General features: G+C 52.4%; 1 protein-coding gene across 6 annotated transcripts in view; it reads right to left on the bottom strand.

Annotated features, from left to right (window-relative positions):
* Sox102F (transcription factor Sox102F) overlaps window positions 1-21,309 on the bottom strand; it is a 175,196-nt gene that overhangs the window by 113,529 nt on the left and 40,358 nt on the right. For 4 of the 6 annotated variants that reach the window (XM_076371292.1, XM_076371300.1, XM_076371299.1 and 1 more), the window contains one exon: window positions 7,742-7,836. The exons of 1 other annotated variant lie outside the window; for it this stretch is intronic. In XM_076371292.1, the coding sequence (XP_076227407.1) occupies window positions 7,742-7,836 (95 nt within the window). Of the gene's footprint in view, window positions 1-5,983; window positions 6,587-7,741; window positions 7,837-21,309 lie in introns of those variants that run through there. One more of the 6 variants, XM_076371295.1, reaches the window with a different exon arrangement.

Below are 21,309 nucleotides of genomic sequence, written 5' to 3'. Positions count from 1 at the left end.
AAGGAAACAAATATTATGGGAGCGAGGACAGATAAAAGGGAGAGTAATACGCCGCACTTCAGAAGATAAACTCGGTAATGCTTTTGGCTTTCGCGCAAACATCATTTTAATCCCCGTTTCGGTGGAGGAGGCGGTAGGCGGGACTCGAAGGGAGGGAAACCGAGAGAAGGACGGAGACAGCGGAAGAGAGATCGCCGACAGGGACAACGTTGCGAGGCCGAGGCAGGGAAAGAGACGCGAAACGAGGGGAATGACGGAGAATGGAGAAGGTAGCTGGAAGGGGGATGGGCGAGGCGGGGGTGGTTTGAGTTGAACCGAAGCGAGTAATCAGGGAGACATTATTTTCCCTTTGAGACCGGCCGTATTTTAATACGAAGGAAAACGTATAATCCGCTTGTACGGTTTCGAAGCAACCCCGTGCCACCCCCTGCTCGGCTGTCCCTCTTCAACGATCGTTCACGATTGGCGTGCTCGACGGAGCGATCCTCGGGACGTGATCTTCGTCCCGGATTCGAATTCCTTCGAGCAATATCCTGGAAACAAAAGCGGAGACAGGGGATGGTCGCGCGAGCCAGCGACATCGGCGTCGATGAAAAGCCGAGAGATTTAAACGCGTCTTCGTTTCAGCCGGCCCACGATCTCCGGAGGATCATGTCCTTTCGTCAGGCTCCGGGTGTCTTCTCGTCGTTTCTTTTCCCCGCGGGACCGGTTTCTGATATCCGTCGCGAGCCCTAAAATTTGCTAATGACGCAATTATATCGTTCCGCGGGATCATTGAACCGTCCTAATTCGCCGGCGGAACCCGTTAAAAAATTTTGTCTCCGCTATGAATTCTACCGGCCGAGTCGACCCATTATGCGGGGTACGAGAAAAACGAGGAGAAAAATATGCATGTGGACGGAGATACGCGCGCGAGCGCAGGCGAGCGTGTACGTTGACGCGGCGCGGTGTGTCCCCTCGTCGTTCTTTCTTCTACCCGGGCTCCACTCATCGTCCAGAGAATAACATTCGCACTTTACGATTATGCCTGCCTACTTTTTTTGTCAAGCTGGCTTGGGCTGGCTGTTGGTGTCAACGACAGATTCACGATCGGCTTCTCCGCTCTCGCGCCCAGCCCGGGCTCGGGAGGCGAGACTACCGGGGAGCAAACAACCGACCAACGACCGCCGTGAGTTACGCATAAATCGAGATTCTTGAATTAAATAGGCAAGGTTTTAGCGTCCGTGGAATACGTATCGGCCGCTTTAATCCTCCCCACCGCCGACCCGAAACCGATCCCCGAGCTAGGTAATCCGTGTTATTCAAGCAAGACAGTAGTCGGGCCTCTCCCCTTTTCCGCGTGGTTCGGGAAAAATACACTTACGCGCCGGATAGACGATGTTACACCCGGTGTGTCGAAGCACGATACCGCGCAAGTAGTCCGCCGACGTTTATTGCATCCGCGGTCTACGCGAGCGTGCGAAACACAATGAAAGAAAAACTTTAATGGACCCTAATAAACTTGCTTAACGCTGAACCCGATGCCACCCTTAACGGGCGAATAAATTTCTGTTTAATTCCTCGACGTGTACCGCGGCTCATCGGAATGCGAATTTGCATAAACTTCCGCACTTCCCTGATGTATTAGGCCGTTAACCCTCAAACGGACGGATGGGATTTCTTAACTTTAACGGCTGGACAGGGTGCTTAAAACAGTTCCATTGGAGAGGTATTTCTGGCTGTATCAAAAGTGTAACTTTGATTGATGCTTCATCGGAGATCGTTTAAAAAGACGGTATTTCAAGCATCTCGGTGAATAATTTAAACATAGAACTGTGTCAAGTTCAATTTATGCTTTCTTCGGATCCTAAGATATTCTCCGGTAGGATAATTCCAGGATCTGAATCCACGAGATCTATAGAACAACTAAAATTGAAGAGGCATCGTCATAGTGTTTAGAATGAATCTTCGGAATTGCACGCATGGAACACCCTGTAGCCAAGGTCGCGTCGCGACCACCCGGTTACGAAATATCCTCGAGGACGCGACAGCCGATCCGGCTCCGGCGAATTTTGTCAAGTGCACGCTCACGTTCCAGCGCCACGTAACTCCATTAGCGTGCCCGCTGGTATTTATCCGCGAGCCCCGAGAGACGCGCAACATTTAAATAGAGGATCGAAAAAAAAGGAAAACAGAAACGACGATCGATATTTGTCGTTGCAATTTGAATGTTCCCTGCCCCACCTACCGGAAGTCCCGTCGAAAGCGATGATGTAATGCGAATCGGCGCGGTTTGCTCGGAGCTATCGTTTCTCATTGAAGCGCGGATGTTGTATTCGTAAAGATATTGACACGCCGCTACCAATGGAACACCGTGTAAACAGCGCGTCGCCCGGCACGATGTATCTTCGCATCGGTACACGTGTATATGCAAGTCGTATATACGCGCATCGATACATACATCGACGCTGTATAGACACGTATTCGTCGTTTGTCAATAAAATGCGGTATCGCGCGCGTATCGGCTACGAAGGCGAAACGAGCCGAGGCGATAAAGCGGATTCACGTACGCGCGATGCGGCAGAAAATTTTCGTCGATGGGAAAGGTTGTTCCCTTAATCTTATCTGTCCCCCTGGACAAACACAATCGCGACGACGGGCTCGCGAGCGTCGCCCGTTTCGCGCGGCGCAACGTTTTCGCGCGGCCGAGGGCCGCGTTCCATCGGTTTTTCGGGACAAAGAGAGGAACGCGAACCCGGGGAACGGTTAAATTCGGAGCGATTCGCGACGCCGCGCTGCGTCGCGGGCGGCACCGCATCGCCGCGTGGAAAGAAATTATCCTGGTGCCGGGCCACTCGCATAAACCCCGACAAAAGATGTTCATCCTTTTTATTTCAGCCGGTCCGCCCGGTTTTGTCACTCATAATTCTCGAATTCTCGCGGTGTAACGCGACCGAGACGCGGGGACAGGTGGCGTGTCCTATGTGATCTGCCCCGAGTATTTTGTCGCCGCCGCCCGCTTCATAAAAACGCTTTGAAGCGGCGCGGCCCACCGACATAAACTCCGCGGCCGGGACTCGGAGCGCTAATAAAACGAAAAACGATGACGAACGGGTTCGATCGGTCGCGTTATTGTCGCGGTCCGAGGCACCCGGACGCGTATTTTCGTGCCTCGGGGAGAGAACGGCGTTCATAAACTCCTCGTAAACTCCGGGGAAAGTGTTGGCCCGATAACTCAACTTTTCCGCCCGGGATAATTCGATTTCGGCCGCGCCGCTCTCGAGGATACGCCGATGCGCACTCGGCGGACGGGGAACGAATACAGGCGATGGGAATCTGGTCGCTGCTGTGGTTAAAGTATTTTTACAATGACTAGGGGAAGGTAATCTATACAAATTAATTGGTTATCTGACTGTTTTGAATAAATCACTATTTCAGAATGCACGCTCTTTCGAAACGCTATAGTTCATCAATACAGATAGTTGATCTCTGATATCAGAAATGCTATTTTTCAATTAAAGAACATTGTTCTTATTAAAATTATCGAATTAACGCTTCCTTCGACTAAGCATTGAAAGTCTCGAGAATGGCAACAGTCGGAGGAGCGAATCTTCCTCGGTAATATTTAGCGGGGACTTGTTTTGTCTTGGGGAAAAAAGGAATATCCTCCCAAATGTATTCGACGCGTAAACTACTGTCAAATATTCGAAGCGCGAACCCGAGCAACGAACTTGGCGCAGCGGCGGCGGCGGCGGGAATCGGGAGTATCGAAAAAGAAATCCTTTGGAGCGCGGTAAGAAAGGAAAGGGAGAGAAATGAAGGCCCGCGTGCTTTTGTCGGTACGTCATTAAGACATCCGGTCACCGTGTACGGTCGTCGCGTGTGACGCGAGCCGGTATTTCAAAAATATCGAATAAAATACGAGGCAACGCGAAAACAGAGGCGTCCTCGGCTGCCCCTCTATTATCCCCGTCGATGATCCCCGTATTTCATCTTTTATTCGGGATATCGTTCCGACGGATTATTTTTAGCCGTTTCTATTTTGTCATGGCACTCCTGATGGAGAGAGAAACGGCGCTCCTCCCGTTCCGGACCCGGTATCGCGCGCCCGATGTTCCGCGAGGAACGCGCGCCGAACTCTCGCGAGAAATTCTTTTATATTGTAACGACGCCGTATAACTCATCGTTTCTAAACACCGCGCGGACCGCGGCGCATTCCAGCGTTACTGGAATTCGAGGCGAAGCATTTAGACGTTACGTGACCAAGATTCATAAACGATAGAGAGTATGCGACTGAGAATTATGCATCCGTGAGCGTTCGGGAACACTAAGCTATTTCGGACGACGAGAAAAATTGGGGATTTAAAGATTGATCGTATCGAGTAGAAAGTGATATCGCCGTTATTGATTTCGTCTAAGCGGAGGAACAAGGATTATTTGAATCGTAATGTACAACTGTTCCGCGAAAATTGCGGCATTCTAAAAAAATGCTTAAACTCCAAAGAGGCTCTAAAGAGGTTGGCGCGTGTGCACGCCGATAACAAGGAACGTTTAATACCTCGAAACGAGCAACGCTTCGCTAGCAAGAAAAAAGAACCATCAAATTGGTCGGCCAACAAATCCTTGGACCTAAAATTGTTTCGATTCGTGGATCGATCGTAATTTGATTAGCAGCCTTGGATCAACCGACACGGTGACTCACAGATCCGACCAAACAAGGAGGATTGTGTAATATATTATGGTCTTTGCGTTTCAGGGATACTTAGCACAAAATCAATAGATTTAACGAGGCAGGATTTATCATGTATAAATTTATGTAATATTTCGTATCTGGGCTTAGGGAGGATATGATCGGCCATTCCCTCGCAATCATCGTGCATTCCGTTCGAATAGAGTTTATAGGTGAACTCAATTTCTATAATAATCCCGTATGGATGCGCTATATAAACAGGCTAAGTATCTCCGCAGCGAGAGCGCTCGCGGTCGCGCGCGCGCGCGCGCTCGGCTATAAACGAAAAGCTTAACACGAATAGTTCCATTCGCGAGCTTTACGATTCCATCGTCGAACCGCGCGCTATCTCGTTGACAGAGTTAAGTCACGGCACCGGGAATGCGTAAATCGCGCTCGAATCTGAAATAATTCACGTAGCCGCGGGATCGCGGCCCGGCGAACGAGACGCCTGGTAATTCGATTCGGTTTACGCAATTTCGTCGAATCGCGGTTCCCCGTTCGCGATTCGTGTCGCGCGGCGCGGCTCGGCTCGGCGCGGCGTCGCGCCGGCCTGTGGAAGACGATCGACGCGCGAAATTCGAACGACGAGCGCGGATCGGCCGACCGGCAAGGGACCGTACGGTTTCCGTGGCACGGCGCTTGTAAATTGATCGCGACCGCGTCGAGGCTGAAAGCGATCTGCTCGTTAAGTACCGCAGCCTCCGAGAAAGACAGCGCTGGAAAGTGATCCGGCGCGGATCGAGATCGAGATCGAGAAAATAACGACGAAACGTGACGCACTTGCAATTAATGGCGGAAGCGACCTGTCCCTCCGCGGACCTTTGTTTCTCTGGTTACGTTGAATTATTCCCCCACGCGGCGAGCGCAGCGTGTATGCAACCGATGCGCCGACGGTTCGACTCGCAATAACTTTATTCGTACCGAGTTGATTCCCATCTACTATTGCACACATGTCCAATAGAACGAAATCGAATATTTCTGTTTCATTAATTGCGTACCTCGACATTCTTCGTATCGCAATAAACAAAAGATTACTGACAGATACTTTCTACACGGAACTCTTTGTACGTGTCTCGCACGACTGAACGTGTGCGTTATCGGAACATCTTCAAGGTTACGAAGTTATCGGGACGTGAGTTCGTACGATATTAAGCTTTTGGGGGCTAACTTTCAACTGCAGTTATCTGCATCGTAAGAAGATTGAACGTCGAAGCTGTTGCAATCGAGTAGATTACCATTCGGATTTAGCTTACGAGGCAACATTATACGTACCTAATGAAATCCATGAATCCGGTCGTCCGAAGAACCGTTCGTAGCACTTACTCCGTCCCGCACTAGCACACAGTCACAAACATACAGAACGGTCTAAGCATCGAGGCATAAATCGGGGCCGATTCTAGGGTCTATTCACGGGTCATCATTCGTCTCGGGGGCGTCCCCGCGCGGCCATCCCCCGGATATCTTTTTCGCGTTCGCGGACAGGTAACGGAGAACCGTGTCGAGGGATCGGGTCCAGTTTTCGCGGTGCCACCCCGTATATCGCATGGGAAAATAAATCTTGTGGACACTCACCGGGAGGGAGACTGGACACTGGACGCTGTCACCGGACACGGGTTGCAGCGACTGCAACAGATCGCGTGCGTGAAAGAGAGGACGGCTATCAATGGCTGCATTATACAATACCCGGTGGTGGTGTGTATGCACGCGAACGCGGTGCCCGCCGGTGTGCGTGCAATGGAGAGGTGCGTACGTATCGAGACGAGACGGTCCCGCGTATGTAAACGTAGAAGCGAACCGGGTCCGCCGAACGAACGAACGAACGAACGAACGAACAGACCAACGAACAGGCCAACAAACCAACCTACCAACGAACCAACGAACGAACGGTGCGTGCACTGGCAGGTATTCCCGCGAACAGAATCTCTCCCGTATAGAACCCGTCCGCTCCCATACGATCGGGCAACGAGCGCCGAACGAAAACGCCAAGACGTCGAAACGAGACGGTGCATGCCTGACCGGTGCTCCACCCTGTTCTCGGGTTTACTTTTCGACGAGCATTTCGCCGATTAGATATCGACTCTTTTGCAAACACTGCGTTGCACCGCGGGACCGTTCGATTATTGTATCCGATCCTCTCCTCGCCTCCCGTCCCTTTCTCTTTCGCGGTCACCGTTCGTGTCTTGTCAGGCCCCTCTCCCCCCTGCCGATGTCCCTCTATACGCTCTCGATCCCTATACTCTTTACCTACTAAACCAAGAGGACGCGTTTCGCTCCTTCTCCCACCCGTCGCCGACTCCGTCCCGTTTCTCTCTCCCACCATTCGGTTTCGTAGCCGTCCCCCGTTCCCCGTACGCCGGACCCCCGCACGCCTCGACGATCTTTCGCCCAGCGCCGCTCGACCGGACTGACCTGTTCACGTGTACGCGCGGCACCAGGCCAGCAATAACTATATCCAGCTCTCGCGCTTTTTTGCCGGCTCGTTTCGTTCTTACCCGCGCCGCTCGGAAATGAATTGAGTTATTGTAAAATCGTGTCCAGCGCCGGCCTGCGACTGTCCGCGCGTGTCTCCGGGGCCCGCCGCTATGTACTCGGCCAGGATTTTTCGCTCGGCGCCTTTTGACCGCGCGTCCGCGGGCCCCGGCCCACGTGCGTCCGACACGATCTCACGCCGATCGACGTGTCCCCTTTCCGATACCGCGCGATTCCGCGACAACCGGGAAATCGGTACAATAGGTCTCTCGGAGAGTTTGTCGCGGAGAATCGTGCCGCGCGTAAATCAAAGGTGAAACTTTTTCTCTTTCACCGTTTCGGGACAAGGGACTCGGATAATTCAGGTCGGATGTAAACGGGAATTTTTGTTTTCGTGGATTTATGCGATTGCTCTGTGCCGGTCTATGTGGGTTGAACGATGGTATTATTCGAGGGAATCGGAACGGGAGATTTTGGTTCATTCGGTTGTTCCATTGAGAACAGCGCGGGAGGACAGGGGTTGAATGAGTAAGCGCAATAAGCAGGTGCTTCTCGACTCACCGGCTTCGAATCTCCTTCCAGCTGATCGGGTTTATGGCCGCGACGACCCCATCCACCGGCGAACAATTACGCCGAACATCGGGAAGCACACCGTTCTGCGAACAGATTCAGGGAATCGTTTTATTGTCTCGGACGATAATGGCTGCAGTTTGAGATGCATTGGCGGAAGCTCTTTGGCTCGGTTCGGTTATTGTCGATTCGCAGGCTGCTCTCGGATAGACGGCGAATTTCATCGGAACCAGCCGCCTATTAATTTATCGCGCGCGATTGAAGCCACGGGCAGCTCGACTCGATTCTCGGATGCCACTCTGAAAGAGTCACTGAATATAAATTGTGCTTGAACAGATAATCGAGGGTCCCGATGGAAACTCGATCGAACAAAAAATGGCAAAATTATGATTGACGTTCGAAACGGCGCACTGTCGATGCTGCTAGAGCTGAAGAGCATGAGAAAGGTAATTTGCTGGTGCGTGGCAAAAACTGCGGATAAATCTCGCGTATTAATCGAGAATGAGTAGCAGTATGCGTCAAAGTTTAAGTATTAGTCGGAGACTTAAAAAATTCATCATCCTCGGCTTCGCCTGTCTAGGCTCATGTTTGATTCCATAAGATTTCCAATGAACCCCGTATAACGCTTAAGCGGTTTTATATTAGTCATCCGCTTCCAAATAGGAAGCTACGTTTATGCACAATAAACTTCATACACGCTTTTCACACTTCTTTAGTTACCCGGGGATGCTTTCGTTTAAGGAAATTGCTTGGACTCGGGTGGCAATAAATTTTCTAAGCAGTAAACTTGTCTATAAACTGTAAAACAGGGACTAGATAAGTAAAGTATAGTTCGTGCTGCCGAGAGCCTCGCGGAAGGACGAGATTTATGCTTTCTTTTCCCGTTTTATTCGAGATCCCAATACCATACGCATTCTTGAGCATAAGTGTCGCATCTCTCGAACTAATTGCCAGCGAAATATTCCAAAAGGACAACGAGGCGAGCGAAGGAAACGTTCGCCGGTGTCCCGAAGTCCTCGTCGACGCGAGTGCCCATTATCCTCTCCTTTGTTAATTGATAACAAAAGGACCGGTCGAGGATACCGAGATTTCGCGCGGAGGTCGAAGGACTCGTGGCCCGCGGCTGGACCCGACAGATACGAAGGATCCGGGGGGAGAAGACAAAGGACGATGATTCAGAGGTAGTAGGAGAGAAGTACCTGGTAGATGACACGAGATTCCTACGAAGGTGGGTACTACGTCACTGTCTTTTTCTTCGCCGGATTCTCCGTCTCGCGCGCACCAACCCACGGTTTCAGCGTTTTCAACTCGAAACGCCGGCATTCCTCCCGCCGGGTGGAATCCGACGATGTTAAATGAACCGTCCTGAGAAAATATAATGTCCGCTAAACATTCTTCCCCGTTTTTGTAATTTATCGCCGACCAAAATCGCCTGAATCACTCGGCGAGCTCTCGTGACCGATCGACTGGACCGCAAAATTTTGCTCTTCGAAACGGAAGGATTGGATTCTCCGCTATGCAAACACGCGAACGGCGGTTACCAACGCGTCGCGAGCCGCTGATCGCGCACGAGGGAGGCGACAGTTGGCGAGGAGATTTGTTCTACGTCGCTCAAATGTATTCCCCGTTCGTTACTCTGCGAATTTCGCGGGACCCCGTTGAAACAGACGAGAGAGATTTCCAATGAAATACGAGCGACATTAGCGGTGTCTCCGCAGAGGCATTCCTAGCTGACCGGCACCATCTTCCCGCGCGGTCCCACGGAGGACGGCAGGTAGTCTTTTGCTCTATTAATAGAGCGGCTGATCAATTCGCGGTCACTCGACATCTTGGGTACCTGTGCCACGTGGGCGTTCCCGGGAAGCAGCCAGCCCTAAAGTCGTTAAGTAGCCACTTCGGACTTCGGAATAAGGAGATGATGGATCATTAGCCCTCGTGATTCCCCTGCGGCTTTCGGCTGCTCCTTAGGATCGCATACTTGCCGTTTGCGAGGAAACAAACAACGGCCGGGCCCGTATATCGTCGGATGTTTTGCTTACGCGGTCGAGATTTATGAGCGGCCATTGCTCGTATTTCTTTGGAGCCGAGATAACTAGGTTCGCCCTATGAATGAGACCGTGCTGTAGGCGTGTCCTCTTTTTCGTAACGTACAGTTCGACAAGAGACGAGTTAATCGAAGTCATTCGTTTCCATCAATTCCGCGAGGTCTCAAAATCATCCTACTCGAGCGGTCGATGGTTTCTTGTAATATATCCATCGACTCGGCTCGATTCGCACCCGTTCCCATTGGAAACTGTACACGACTCTTGTCACACCTTCGAGACGTCACCTGTGAACTTTGAACGCTCGTTACCGGGGAATCGACGCGACCAGTTTCCGCAAAGTGCAGTGTTCCCGGTTACGTGTCGCCCACGCTCGGCTCGCGTCGCGAGTAACTACAATAGAACCAACAATGACGCTATAAATTGCGCTGCGGTTCTTCGCGGCCCTGGCAGAAATCGGAGCTGAATTCCAGGGTTCGCAAATGGCGCTTTGTCCGCGTTGTTTCGCGGTGTTATCCGGACGATCTCGATACCGTAACAACTGTCCGGATTGATAACGTCACGCCGGCCTGGAAAAAGACGGCCGGCCGGACCGATACCGGTCCGTCGTAGTTTTCCAGCGTCCGCCGCCGCCGCCGCCGCCGCCGCCGCCGCGAGAGACTGGTCCGTTACGTCGAACCGGCGACCAAAAATGGTCGGTCGGGTTCTCTCCCGTGTACGCTTCCTTGCTTCTTAACAACGCCCACGCGTTATTAGCATATTAATGCAACGGCGGAAACGGGCGACTCGCGTTTCTGGAGGACCTAAATGGCGTGAGCGGGGCTCGCAAGCGAGCTTTCAGTGCGCAGTTTACCGATACCTTTGATTTTGATGCGCGGCTGGTCGGGCGTTATCTACGAATTACAACTTCCTTCTTGTCGCGGATCTCGCCAATAAATAGCGTACGCCCGGCGAAAAAGCCCACGGTTACGCCGTGAGATACGCCGCGGAAAATACGACTGTTTCGCGTCCTAATAGCGCGAACGTTCCGTTTTATCTGGAAATAAGGCTCTCGCCGGGGCCCGCGCGCCGCGTGACCACGGATAAAGTGAACCGGGTGGTGGCTGGCGCATTATCGTCGGTGTTCGCTCGCGATCGAGCCTCCACCGCCGCGTCCGGCTACCATTACCGCGGACGCTCCTGTCGGCGGCTTCCACGCGGCTCCCTTATCCGACAATTTGCGCGTAATACAAGCCGGGCTTATGCGTTTTTGTTACGAGCGGCCGGTACGCGAGCCGCTCGAATCTTATCCCCGCGGGATGCTCCAGCACTACTTTCCTCCGCAGTCGAAAGTGACCGTTTAGCACCTTTATTGCTGCCTACCGCTACCTACAGACCTCGAGCTTCTATTCCGTGACCACGAGTTTATCGGATGGCGATCGAATCCTTTCGCTCCAACGAGAATCGAATACTCTTTGATCCCTCGACTGCCGATCGAATTCCTAAGGGTGAAGCACGCCGATACACGAAACTCTCCGCGCCGAACGCTCGACCATGTTATCGCCATCGCTTTCCACGTTTTTACAACGGAGCCAGTATCCCCGTCCACTCAGGAATCCGTACGCTCGGCGAGCCTCTTCATAAAGCCATAGCTCCTCGGCTAACAATCGCCGCCACTAAATGTCAGACACGAACGCGCGAATGGTTCTCGGTAAAAACACGGAGCCACGACCTGTATTAAGCACCTGTAATCGGCTTCTGGTTGGTTCGACCAGTCTTCCGGGGAACGGGGGTAGGATCGGTGCCGTGAGACGAACAGCTGATTAAAGAGCATGCGTCCAACCGAGTAGAAAGGGAGTAGCGGGTCGAAGATTCAGGAACAATCGGCGGAGAGAGAGAGGGAGGGAGAGAGAAAGAAAGAGCACACGACCAGAGGAATCGGCCTGGAGCTACGCAGGCGATCGGTCAGGTAGGAGCCCGGTAGGTGAGCTGTTTGCCGGTTGGAAGGCGAGTCCAAGCCGCTGGAAGGATGCTGGAGAGGCCGAGTGGTGGCGGCACGGCCGGTGTGGTCAGGTGGTTCGCAAGGACGCGGCAGGCCGTTCACCCGTTCACCCGTTCCTCTCTCGTCCCCTTCTCACCGCCCCACCGGTGTCTACACTGTTCGCGCGATCTCTCTTTCTCTCCCCTGAATCTCGGTCCCCTCTTTTTCTCTCTGTCACTCTTTCTCTCTCTCTCTCTCTCTCTCTCACTCTCTCTCTCTCTCTCGCACCTCGACTTCGTTTCTTTCTCTTTTATCTTCTACACTCCCCTCCAACGGTGTTCTTCATCTTCCTTCTCCCCGTTGTTCACCGAACCTCTCCTCGTTCGCTCTATTCCCCCTTTCTAGATCCGAACGCGCAAGCATCGACTTAACTAAGTTACCGGTATTTATACGCGGAGGAATCGCTGGTTACCCCGGCCGCACTGTTCATGTAAACACGATAATTGGCCTGTTACGCTCCGCTTTTTGCGCACGCGGACATTTTTTCACCGATAACGCCCCGTGTCCCGATCAGCCGGGTCCCTGGGTAACGTCTTCTTAGGCCGAGACACGCGGGACCCGCGTGCGGCTTCCGATGGAGCCGAGGACACTGCCTCTTTATACGGCCGCGGAGAATTCTAGTCCGAGTCTGCCTCCGAGTACTTTCCTTTTTTTTCCAATTGTGGCGGACTGCTCGAATCTATTCGCCTCGGTTTCCGACCGATCGCCGGCTTTTCTTGCCGGAGGTTTAATTCCACTCCTACCGATCGCTTAGGAGTTGGACAGGAGCTGGATCGATTAACGCTTTACCTACTAAGGGCTTCTTGATAAATCTCAGTAGGACCGAGCTATTGTGGACCGAGACGTGCCGAGCAATAGAATCGAATCGCTTTACGGTGTATTATCGAAAAGAAATAAGCTAGCTAGATATTAACCGAGTGAAAACAAACATTTTGTCGTCATCGAATTTCTAAAATGTCAAGTCGTAAACGAATAATTTAATTATTCGACTAACGAGTGTCAGTAGATGATTCTCTTTTTGTTTAATATCTAAGAGTTAAATGTATAATTCAGCTTTCTCCGGTGAAAATTTGGAATATTTAAAAAATCCTCGGCAGCAAAGTATAGTAACACCGTTAGCCACGATGATCCTTAACGGAGTGATTATTCGTGCCAGATTTCGATCGGTCTGCGACTGCAAAGAATCCCGTTCGTTTTCCTCTTACGAAAGACTTCCTCTCGCGTGTAAGTACGTGACTCTAATAAATACTTGCTCGTTACGTCCCGTCCCCTGACAGGATTTGATACTTTGGATCGGAACTGGTTTCACCTTGATCCGCCATTAATTTGTTCGAGCGTTGAATGCCGCGCGGCGGTAATTCGCATAAATCTCGGAATTCGAAAAACAGCACCACGATTAAGGCGGCCACGACGAGGGCCGACGATACGTTTGCATTAACGTAACGATTCCTCGCGGTCCTGACCTTCCAGCGGAACGTTGCCGCGACGGCGATGCATCGCGCCTCGGCCATCACCCGTAATTCGCGCGGCGATCCCCGCGCAGTTCATATTTCAGGGGCCGGCCACGAGGAAAGAAGCAACATAATAGATTTTTATCCGGCCGACCGGGCATTAACGTTCCCGCTAAATATTACCGGGGCATTAAACCTCGTTTTATCAGCGGCGGAAATACTAGGTTGTTGAACAGGCGCTTCGAATCCCGCAATTAAATGAAATTTAAATTACGACGAGTCATGGATTTGTTCCGCCAGGACTGTCGTGTAATTTAAGCGCGGCCGGCGCGGTGGATGTGACACGAGTCCCGATAGAGGAACGTGTTACACAGCGAAACGTCGGGCGTTCAATAAATTCAGTTCTTGCTGAACTTTTTTGGGCAGAGTGAGTCAACGTTAATATAATCATTTGAATTGCATATGAACGCAGTCTGTCAGTAATGAACGAGACACGCCGTAAAAAACATTGCAGTTAATACGGATTAAAAGGATGAATGAAACATTGATCATTAAGTGTTCAATTTAATTTCTCATAACATGAATTCCGTGTCTTCTAGCCGCATACCGCGACGATCCTCTCCCTCCCCCCCCCGCCCCGTTTATGCGAGTAATTCGACATTCTGTTCCACTTGTTCATCAACCCAGAATGTCGATCTTCGTTAACTGTACACTGAATTACGATTCGAAAAAGAGAACGCAACGAGATCAGATTTATACGCGAGGAACGTTCCGATGAAATCAACGATCGTCTCACCCTTTCACGCGTCTCCTAAGATTATTAAATCATCACGAACCGTTACACGGCGTCCCGAAATTCCGCTTTCCAATTAGAAAGTTCTTCTTTTTTCTCTTCGCGCTACGTCCTCGTCGAGATGCCAATCGAATTCCGTGGTCGTGAAATTCGCAGAAATGACGTCACGGGTGAAGTAACAGGAGGTCTTTCTCCGTTCGACGAGGGGTCGTTTATGGTACCGAGCATCGTCGGGGCTCGACGTGGAAAGAATAACCGGGCGAACGGGAGGGGGACCGGGCCTCCCGCGGGGAACTAATAACCGGGTTTCGCAAGGCGTGTCCCGGTGCAGGCGCACGCGAAGAAAGCGTGTGTTATCCCGCGTTCCGCCGGGAACTCGTCGTAGGGTTGGTGTCCGTGCGTTTTGCGGGGCGCACGTCAAACGGCAGGTAGCCGATAAGCAGCCGGCTGTTATTAGCTTCTTCTTTCTTTTTTGCTAATACATGCCCTGTCAGGGACAGGGTGCAGCGAGGGTAGGTCGCAGTCGCTCCGCCGTCCGTCTCGAGAGCGACAATAACAGCGAATTTTCTCCCCTTTCGTCGTTTCTTCTCCTTTCTTCCGCCCGATCGTGACTCTTTCTTTCGAGTTCCAGTTCTGCGAGTTCCTCCGTCCCCTAGTTTCTCATCCGCCGCGTCGTCCGTTCTCGAGAGAAAGAACGAGAAGTTAAGAGGGGGTGGCGCGGGCGGCGCTCCAAGTCGATTGAACAGAAATTGAATGATTGGGCGCGGGCGCGCGCGCCTCGAGGGCGCTTGATTGTTCATTCAAACAACAATCGTAATTGCGTTACACGTTGTAGAAGGGGTGAGGGTGGGGTCGGCGACGAACGAGTGGAAAGGGGAGAACGCGGAACACCGGCTGGGGATGAACGAGCGTTCGATGACTGTCGTCCGATGGGAACCAGCGCGTTCCGGCCGATCCTCGGGACTAGCACCCCGGACTTCGTATTAGGGGTAGTTGCTCGGACGAGTGGCCTACGCCGAAGCACTTTCCGGCTCCTCGATACGCCGGCACTCGACCGACAGCGCCACGCTAACGTTATTAGTGCCACGAGGTCCTTGTTCGAGCACGTTTCGCCTTTTCGACCGCGGTGTCCTTATCGCGTGGCTCCTCTCGCCCCTTTTTGCTCCCGGCTTTGTTCACCTTTTTTAGAGGCCGCTCGCCGAGCCGCTTTCTTCTCACAGTGCTGCTCCTGGCCGTGACTGTTCGGCGCAATTTCTTCGCGTTGCACGATTCGCCACGGGTACAGGCCAGTTTCCAAGCCGAGGAAGGATTACGTGGAAATTAAAAGACTGCTTTCTCGGGAGGAGCGCGATGTCTCTGACCCTGGGCGTGTAGCCTTTTGAAACTCGCGTCACGTGTTAATTTCTTGAATCGCGGGAGAACACTCGAGCTGCCCAAGAATATTTGAACAGAGCTTCTGTTGGAGGAGGAATCCGAGAGGATCTATTCGGAGAACGAGACAAAAGGACTGCGGCGTGGGTACTCTATTCACGCGGGGCGCGCGAGTGAGCGCAGCGCGAGGTTCGCGGGAATAAAAATAGCCACGAAAAATTGTGAGGAAAGCAGGGAGGAGGAGGTCGGTACCGAAAGACACCGAAAATTCGCGGGCAGCTTCTAATTGAATTAGAAAACAATTGTCACGCGTTGGCCATCGCTGCAAACGGTGGCTCGCGAGCGCGCGCAGCGTGTATGTAGAGGAAACGTTATTCGCATCGGCGCCTACGCAATTCCCTCGCAGCCGCGGCGGAATTTTCACCTGCTCAAATAGAGACCCCCCAACCCCTCCCCCGACGGCCCGTACGGTCCGTCCTGTCATTGTGTTTGCATTATTATGTTAATCACAACGAAGGCAATAACAATGCGTCAACCTCGATTTAGGAAGCGACTCGAAAACGAACACATAGCTGGGCAAATATTAACTAAGCAAATCATTAGTTGACTCCTCTTCGCTCTCGCCTCCGCTATTCCGCCGCGAAAAAGAGGGAGAGGGGCGGCGGGCGGGTGGCTGGAACACGCGGCCGCTGGCACGCCACGCTCTTCTCCACTCTCGCATAATACCGGCGATCTCGCAACTCCCTCGAGGTACACGGGCCGCAACTTGCAAATTGAACCTATCTATTCGCGGCGTCACAAGTGTTCCAGCAAACGACCTCGTGATACCTAATTCGCGGGGGACGTCACGCGGATTTTTCGACACCGCGAATACTTTGTCTCGCTAATTCGTAAGGCAGCGCCGCGATAAATTTCTACCAGTTGGCACGGCAACGTTCGGCGTATTTACATTGTTAGCTCGCGGTGTTCGCGACCAGCGAAAAAAAATTCCCTGCGGTTAGAGCAGGCTCCGGTAGAACTGTAGACTTTGGTTAGCCGAACGAACTGGTTGAAGCGTAATGTCCGCTGCATTTTTACAGCCATTAGGATATTGCCCTACTTATTCCCCGGGTGAAGGTATAGGCTAATCGTCTGAGTACTCTTTGGTTCGTTGTCTAATCTTGAACCGCGATGGATGCGAAATATTGGGGCTCGGATTCTTGGAGATTCGCCGATGTTTCGACAAAGGTATCAGACCCTATTGCGATAACGAGAATCCTGTACTTTCTTTGTGCGGGGATTCATCGATCAAGGTACCGTTGAAAAGCTTCCGAACGAAATGGGAAGACAATCGGGTATCGAAGAGCAGCTCAAAGAACACTTTTTGCCTCCCATTGAGTTCGTTCGATCGAGGAAGCGAACGTACACCGGAGATTTCTCATTTCCAGGTAATTAATTTACAATGAACCGGACGGAGGGGGAGCTGGCCCTTGTTCCGAGGGTTCCTTGTAGTCCTCGGAATCTTTCAATCAGGACAGACAAACGGGGAACCTGATCCAGATCTTTTTTCAACTCCCTTGTACAGGTTATTAATTACAATCACTCTTCGAGTGCCCGTTAAAAGCCGAGTAAAAAGGTAATCCCTTTTTCCCGAGTACAAAGTGCGGCCACTCGCATCGTTCACAGGTGTTCTCCGTAGACTTTCGATTCGAATGTTCGGTTCCGTTTCCGACAATAGAAAATGAAAAAGAAATCCGTTGCTCGAGTTTCCTCGCGACACCGGCGAAAGTCGATTAAGCTCCGTCCCTCGGAAGCGAGCATTTGTCCGAGGCGGAGGACGATTGGCGAGGAAGAGGCTCCGGCAATCATCGCGGGCACAAAAACGGACGGCGAACCGACGACGCCGGGACAGGACGCCTGATCAGGAAAAATAATTGAAAAGTAGTCGCGCGGAGGAGAGTGCGAGCACGAGAAAAAGCATACGGTCCGGATGCAAGCCGGAAAATGACAATCACTAGGCGCGGAACCGTTTCCTCTGTCTGACGTCAATCTATTGGGAGCCGGCAACGCTCGTTGCAGCCGGCCAGAAAAGGGGATGCTCGTGGAGGGGATGAGGGTGTGCCTCCGGCACATTCGCCCTTCGCCAATTTAGCGGCCGATCTTCTCTCAGTCGCGGCTCGAAAATTCCATTGACCTTCCAGCTCGTAAGAGGGTTCACACCTTCCGCTCCTTCTCCGACGATCTCTTTCATCCCCTTCCTCAAAGTCTGAGGTTCGTTGTTGCAAAATCGTCTATGAATCTGACCGACAAGTGTCCACCAGAGAAACTTTGTTCAGCATTGCGAGACAAGTCTCAGTGCTTGGGCCCTTAGCCCAAGTTTTTCATTAGAAATGTTCAACGTATTTTGATAAGGCCTTCGTTTCTTCACATATTGATGCATCGTACGAAGCTTAATATTATACATGAAACTTTACAATGTTGCTATATCGAATCGAGTGGTGACTCAAAGACCCCTACCGAGCCCAAAGGGTTAATGAAACGTCAGGCTATGATCACGATTCGTTTTCTTCATTTTTTCTAGTACACGGCTGTTCCATTCGCATGCAAGTTAAAATAGCTGACACGTGGAAACGACGATCCACGGCCGGATAATCGTCCCGGCTCGTGTATCACGGGCAGGTCTCGCACGAGACCGAGTCTCATTAATCCCGCGACCGATAACTATCTACCGGGGTGGCCGCGTAATCCCTCTTCTATCGGCGACAGAACAGACGGCTCTAATTACGCGTTAACTTCTTTCCCCGTGGCCGATCTTTCATCCCGGCGTCCGCGCGAGCTCGGGTAGCACGGCGCGGAGGAAACCAGGTCGCGTCCGAGCGCGCAACTTTTTATTGTTCCGACGGTGTTTTCCAGCGGCCTCGCGCGGCCGGTTGCAATCCTGTTATTAAGTATTTCATTAGGACTCGCCGCGAAGTAATAAAGAAATTTATTCGTGCGCGGGGAGGCGAGCGTAGCCACTCGTAAAACTTGATGAGCGCTCGTTTTTTGCTGCGAGCCTCTCGCACGCGGAAGCCGGGGCCCCGCAGGCAGGCTTTTCGCGCGATGTTCGGCGAAATCGCGTGTACCTTCATTTTCGGTAATCACGGACACCCGGCTGGAACGTTCCGCCGCGCCGGCGAGGATACGCCTGGAACACGCACATGGAAGTTTCTGCTTCTCCGGCGGATGGCGGTGTCACTGGACACACGACGGGACTCGGCAGTGGCGCTACATATGCACGCGGCTCATTCATTGCAAACATTTACCTCATTCTTCTCGGCGAGAAAGGGCGAAGAATACCATGCGTCATTTCAAGTGATATTGCATTAACGCGGCGAATACCAGGCGATTTTCCCATGTTACGCTCGCGTCGCTCGAGTCTTCGCCGAACCGGGCATTCTTAATGGTAAAATACCACAATCCGTGCATTTATACCGGCGAGTCCCACCGTTTCGCGTTACGTCATTCATAGTATCCGAAAGTTTACAAACATCGTCCCGCGGTCGAACCGAGGCGATCGATTTTGGTTGGCTGCCAATCGCTTCCGCGGCGCCATTGACGAGTCGAGCGTTCGCCGATGATCGTCGAGGAATTCGGCGCGTCGACGATCAACGACGGCCGAAGCAAAGGTCCCGCGGCGAAGTACAATGCGGGGCCGGCAGAGGTAAGGCGGAAAAACGGCGAGCAACCGGTGGAAAAGGAACGGAACGCGAGATCGCGCGTCGGCCAATATTTTAACAGCGTTACACGGTCGCGCGGCTGGGAATGAAGATTAATTCATGCCAGCGAAGATTATTCCGCTGCTTTCATACCGGTAGCATTGTCCGCGCGGTTGAAGCTCGCGCTCGGCTCGCGCGCTCCGGCTGATATCTCGCGCAGCTGGATCGCGACGTTCTTTGAATCACTTTATACGATCTTCATTGTCCATTACTCCGGGCACCGAGTCGGAGAGACAATATCAAAGCCGTTATTTTCCGCGTTCGCGTTCCCCGGTAATGAGGCCAGTCTCTTTCTCTCCCTCCGTCCCTCTCTGCGTCCTCTCTTCGCCCGTTTCTCTCTTTCTCCCGGCGCGGAGCGACGGCTCGCCTCTCGGCTAAAGGTCCGAGCAGCCCGTTCCTTATTAGTTATTAGTATACACGGTCGAGCGAGGAGGGGCAAACGAAATGGTTTACAAATGTAGGAGCAAGAATAGAGAGATGGAGGCTTGAATGGGGGCCTTTGAATTACTGGTGCTGGCTGCTTGTTTTGTATAGACACATAATGTATACGTATTCACGCAGCCTGGACGGCGTTGTGTGTACGGACGCGTGCAACGACGTTCGTATAGGGGCAGCCTCGCGTCTCAGCGAGTAATATATAAGTATGGCGAGTGCCAGGGTCCGACTGTATGGACTTATACACGCGAATCCGGCAAAGTCGGCACAGAGGAGGGACCGAGACGGACTTGGGAAAGAGGGACCGGGAGGGAAGGAGAGAAAAGGCGGCAGAACCACGGCTACCCGACAACCATCATCCAACCGCGCCACCGACTTCTGTCCCCGCGGCCTTCTGTCCTCTTTCTCGTCGCGTTCCGTTCTTCAGCCCCCTACCCTCTGCCCGGACCCTCTGAAAGCTCTCTCGCCGAGTCGCATGCCCTGTCATCTTCTGAAAAGAATAATATCTCTCTTTGAAACATTAGCAATTCTATGATCGCCACCTTTATTTATGCTGGCTGCTGTGCCGTGGCATTGCCGCTGCTCGCTTCCTCACGCTTCCGAGTCACCTCTATTCGCGTCTCGACCGTGTATACTATACGGGTATCAACCGTGCACACCCACGGACCAGCGGAACCTGCTTATATTACACGGTCGCGTCGGGGTGGCTACGGAAAATCCGCGCAGACAGGGAGGAACGGTATCGCGCGCGCGGTGCGACCGACCGCGACCACCTTCCCCGCCGCTGCCCTGCCGCCGCCGCCGCCGCCGCCGCCGCCGCCAGCCGTCGCCGACGTCGACGCTCGACGCCGCCATTCCCGCCTTGTTACAAAATACTTTAATTAATGACTCCTCGGAACAAATTTACCTTCATTATTAGCACATTCACGTGGCGCGACGAGCGGCCGCGCGCGGACGCGTACGTGAGCTCGTGTACGCAACACGTGTACCGCGCGGCCCACAAAGCCCGCCATTGTGTGGGACACTCATAAAAGGCGCCTGTTCTTGCGCGGCCTTTAAATAATTCAATTCACCGAATGCTTCCTCCTCCGGCCGCATCGCCTTTTGCTGCCTCGCGACGGAAGAACCGCGGAGTGCGGGGCACCGGCGAAAGATAAAGCGAAAGAATCTCCGCGCATCTCCGCCCTCCCCTCGGCCACCTTTCCCTCGCCGTTCACCGCAACACACGCAAGCGTGTTCGAGCCTCATTAATATGAAATTTTATGCGCGATCGATCGCGGATTTGCCAATTTATCTCGAACGTTACTTACCGCGACACGCTGAGAGTGTAATTTATGGTCATTAGCCTAATCCTTTTCCTGATTTTTTTCCCCCACCCGGCAGATTGTATTCGTCGCCGGCCAGTTCGGCAGAATTTACGTTGCTTATGGTAATCGTGTGATTATTCATTTTCTTCCTTTTTTATTATCTTGTCGTACGACACGTGAATTCGACGAACCGTTGTTGACGGTACACTCCCTGTACGCTGTACGTTTTTAATCCGCCGGAGTCGGAGGACTCCCGTAAACGCGATCGTCCGTTTGATTAAGCGTCGCGAAGTTGTTCCCGAAGAGGCTTCAATGGCTAGAAACATGGAGCGCCTGAATGGACGCAGTGGGATTCCAATTAATGGAACCTGTCATGGGGAGGAACTGTTTGGATAACTGGATC

Source organism: Nomia melanderi, chromosome 10, assembly GCF_051020985.1.
Source record: "Nomia melanderi isolate GNS246 chromosome 10, iyNomMela1, whole genome shotgun sequence".
Lineage (NCBI taxonomy): Eukaryota > Metazoa > Arthropoda > Insecta > Hymenoptera > Halictidae > Nomia > Nomia melanderi.
The sequence above is the reverse complement of the archived record's forward strand: the minus strand, read 5'-3'. Positions and strand labels throughout refer to the sequence as shown.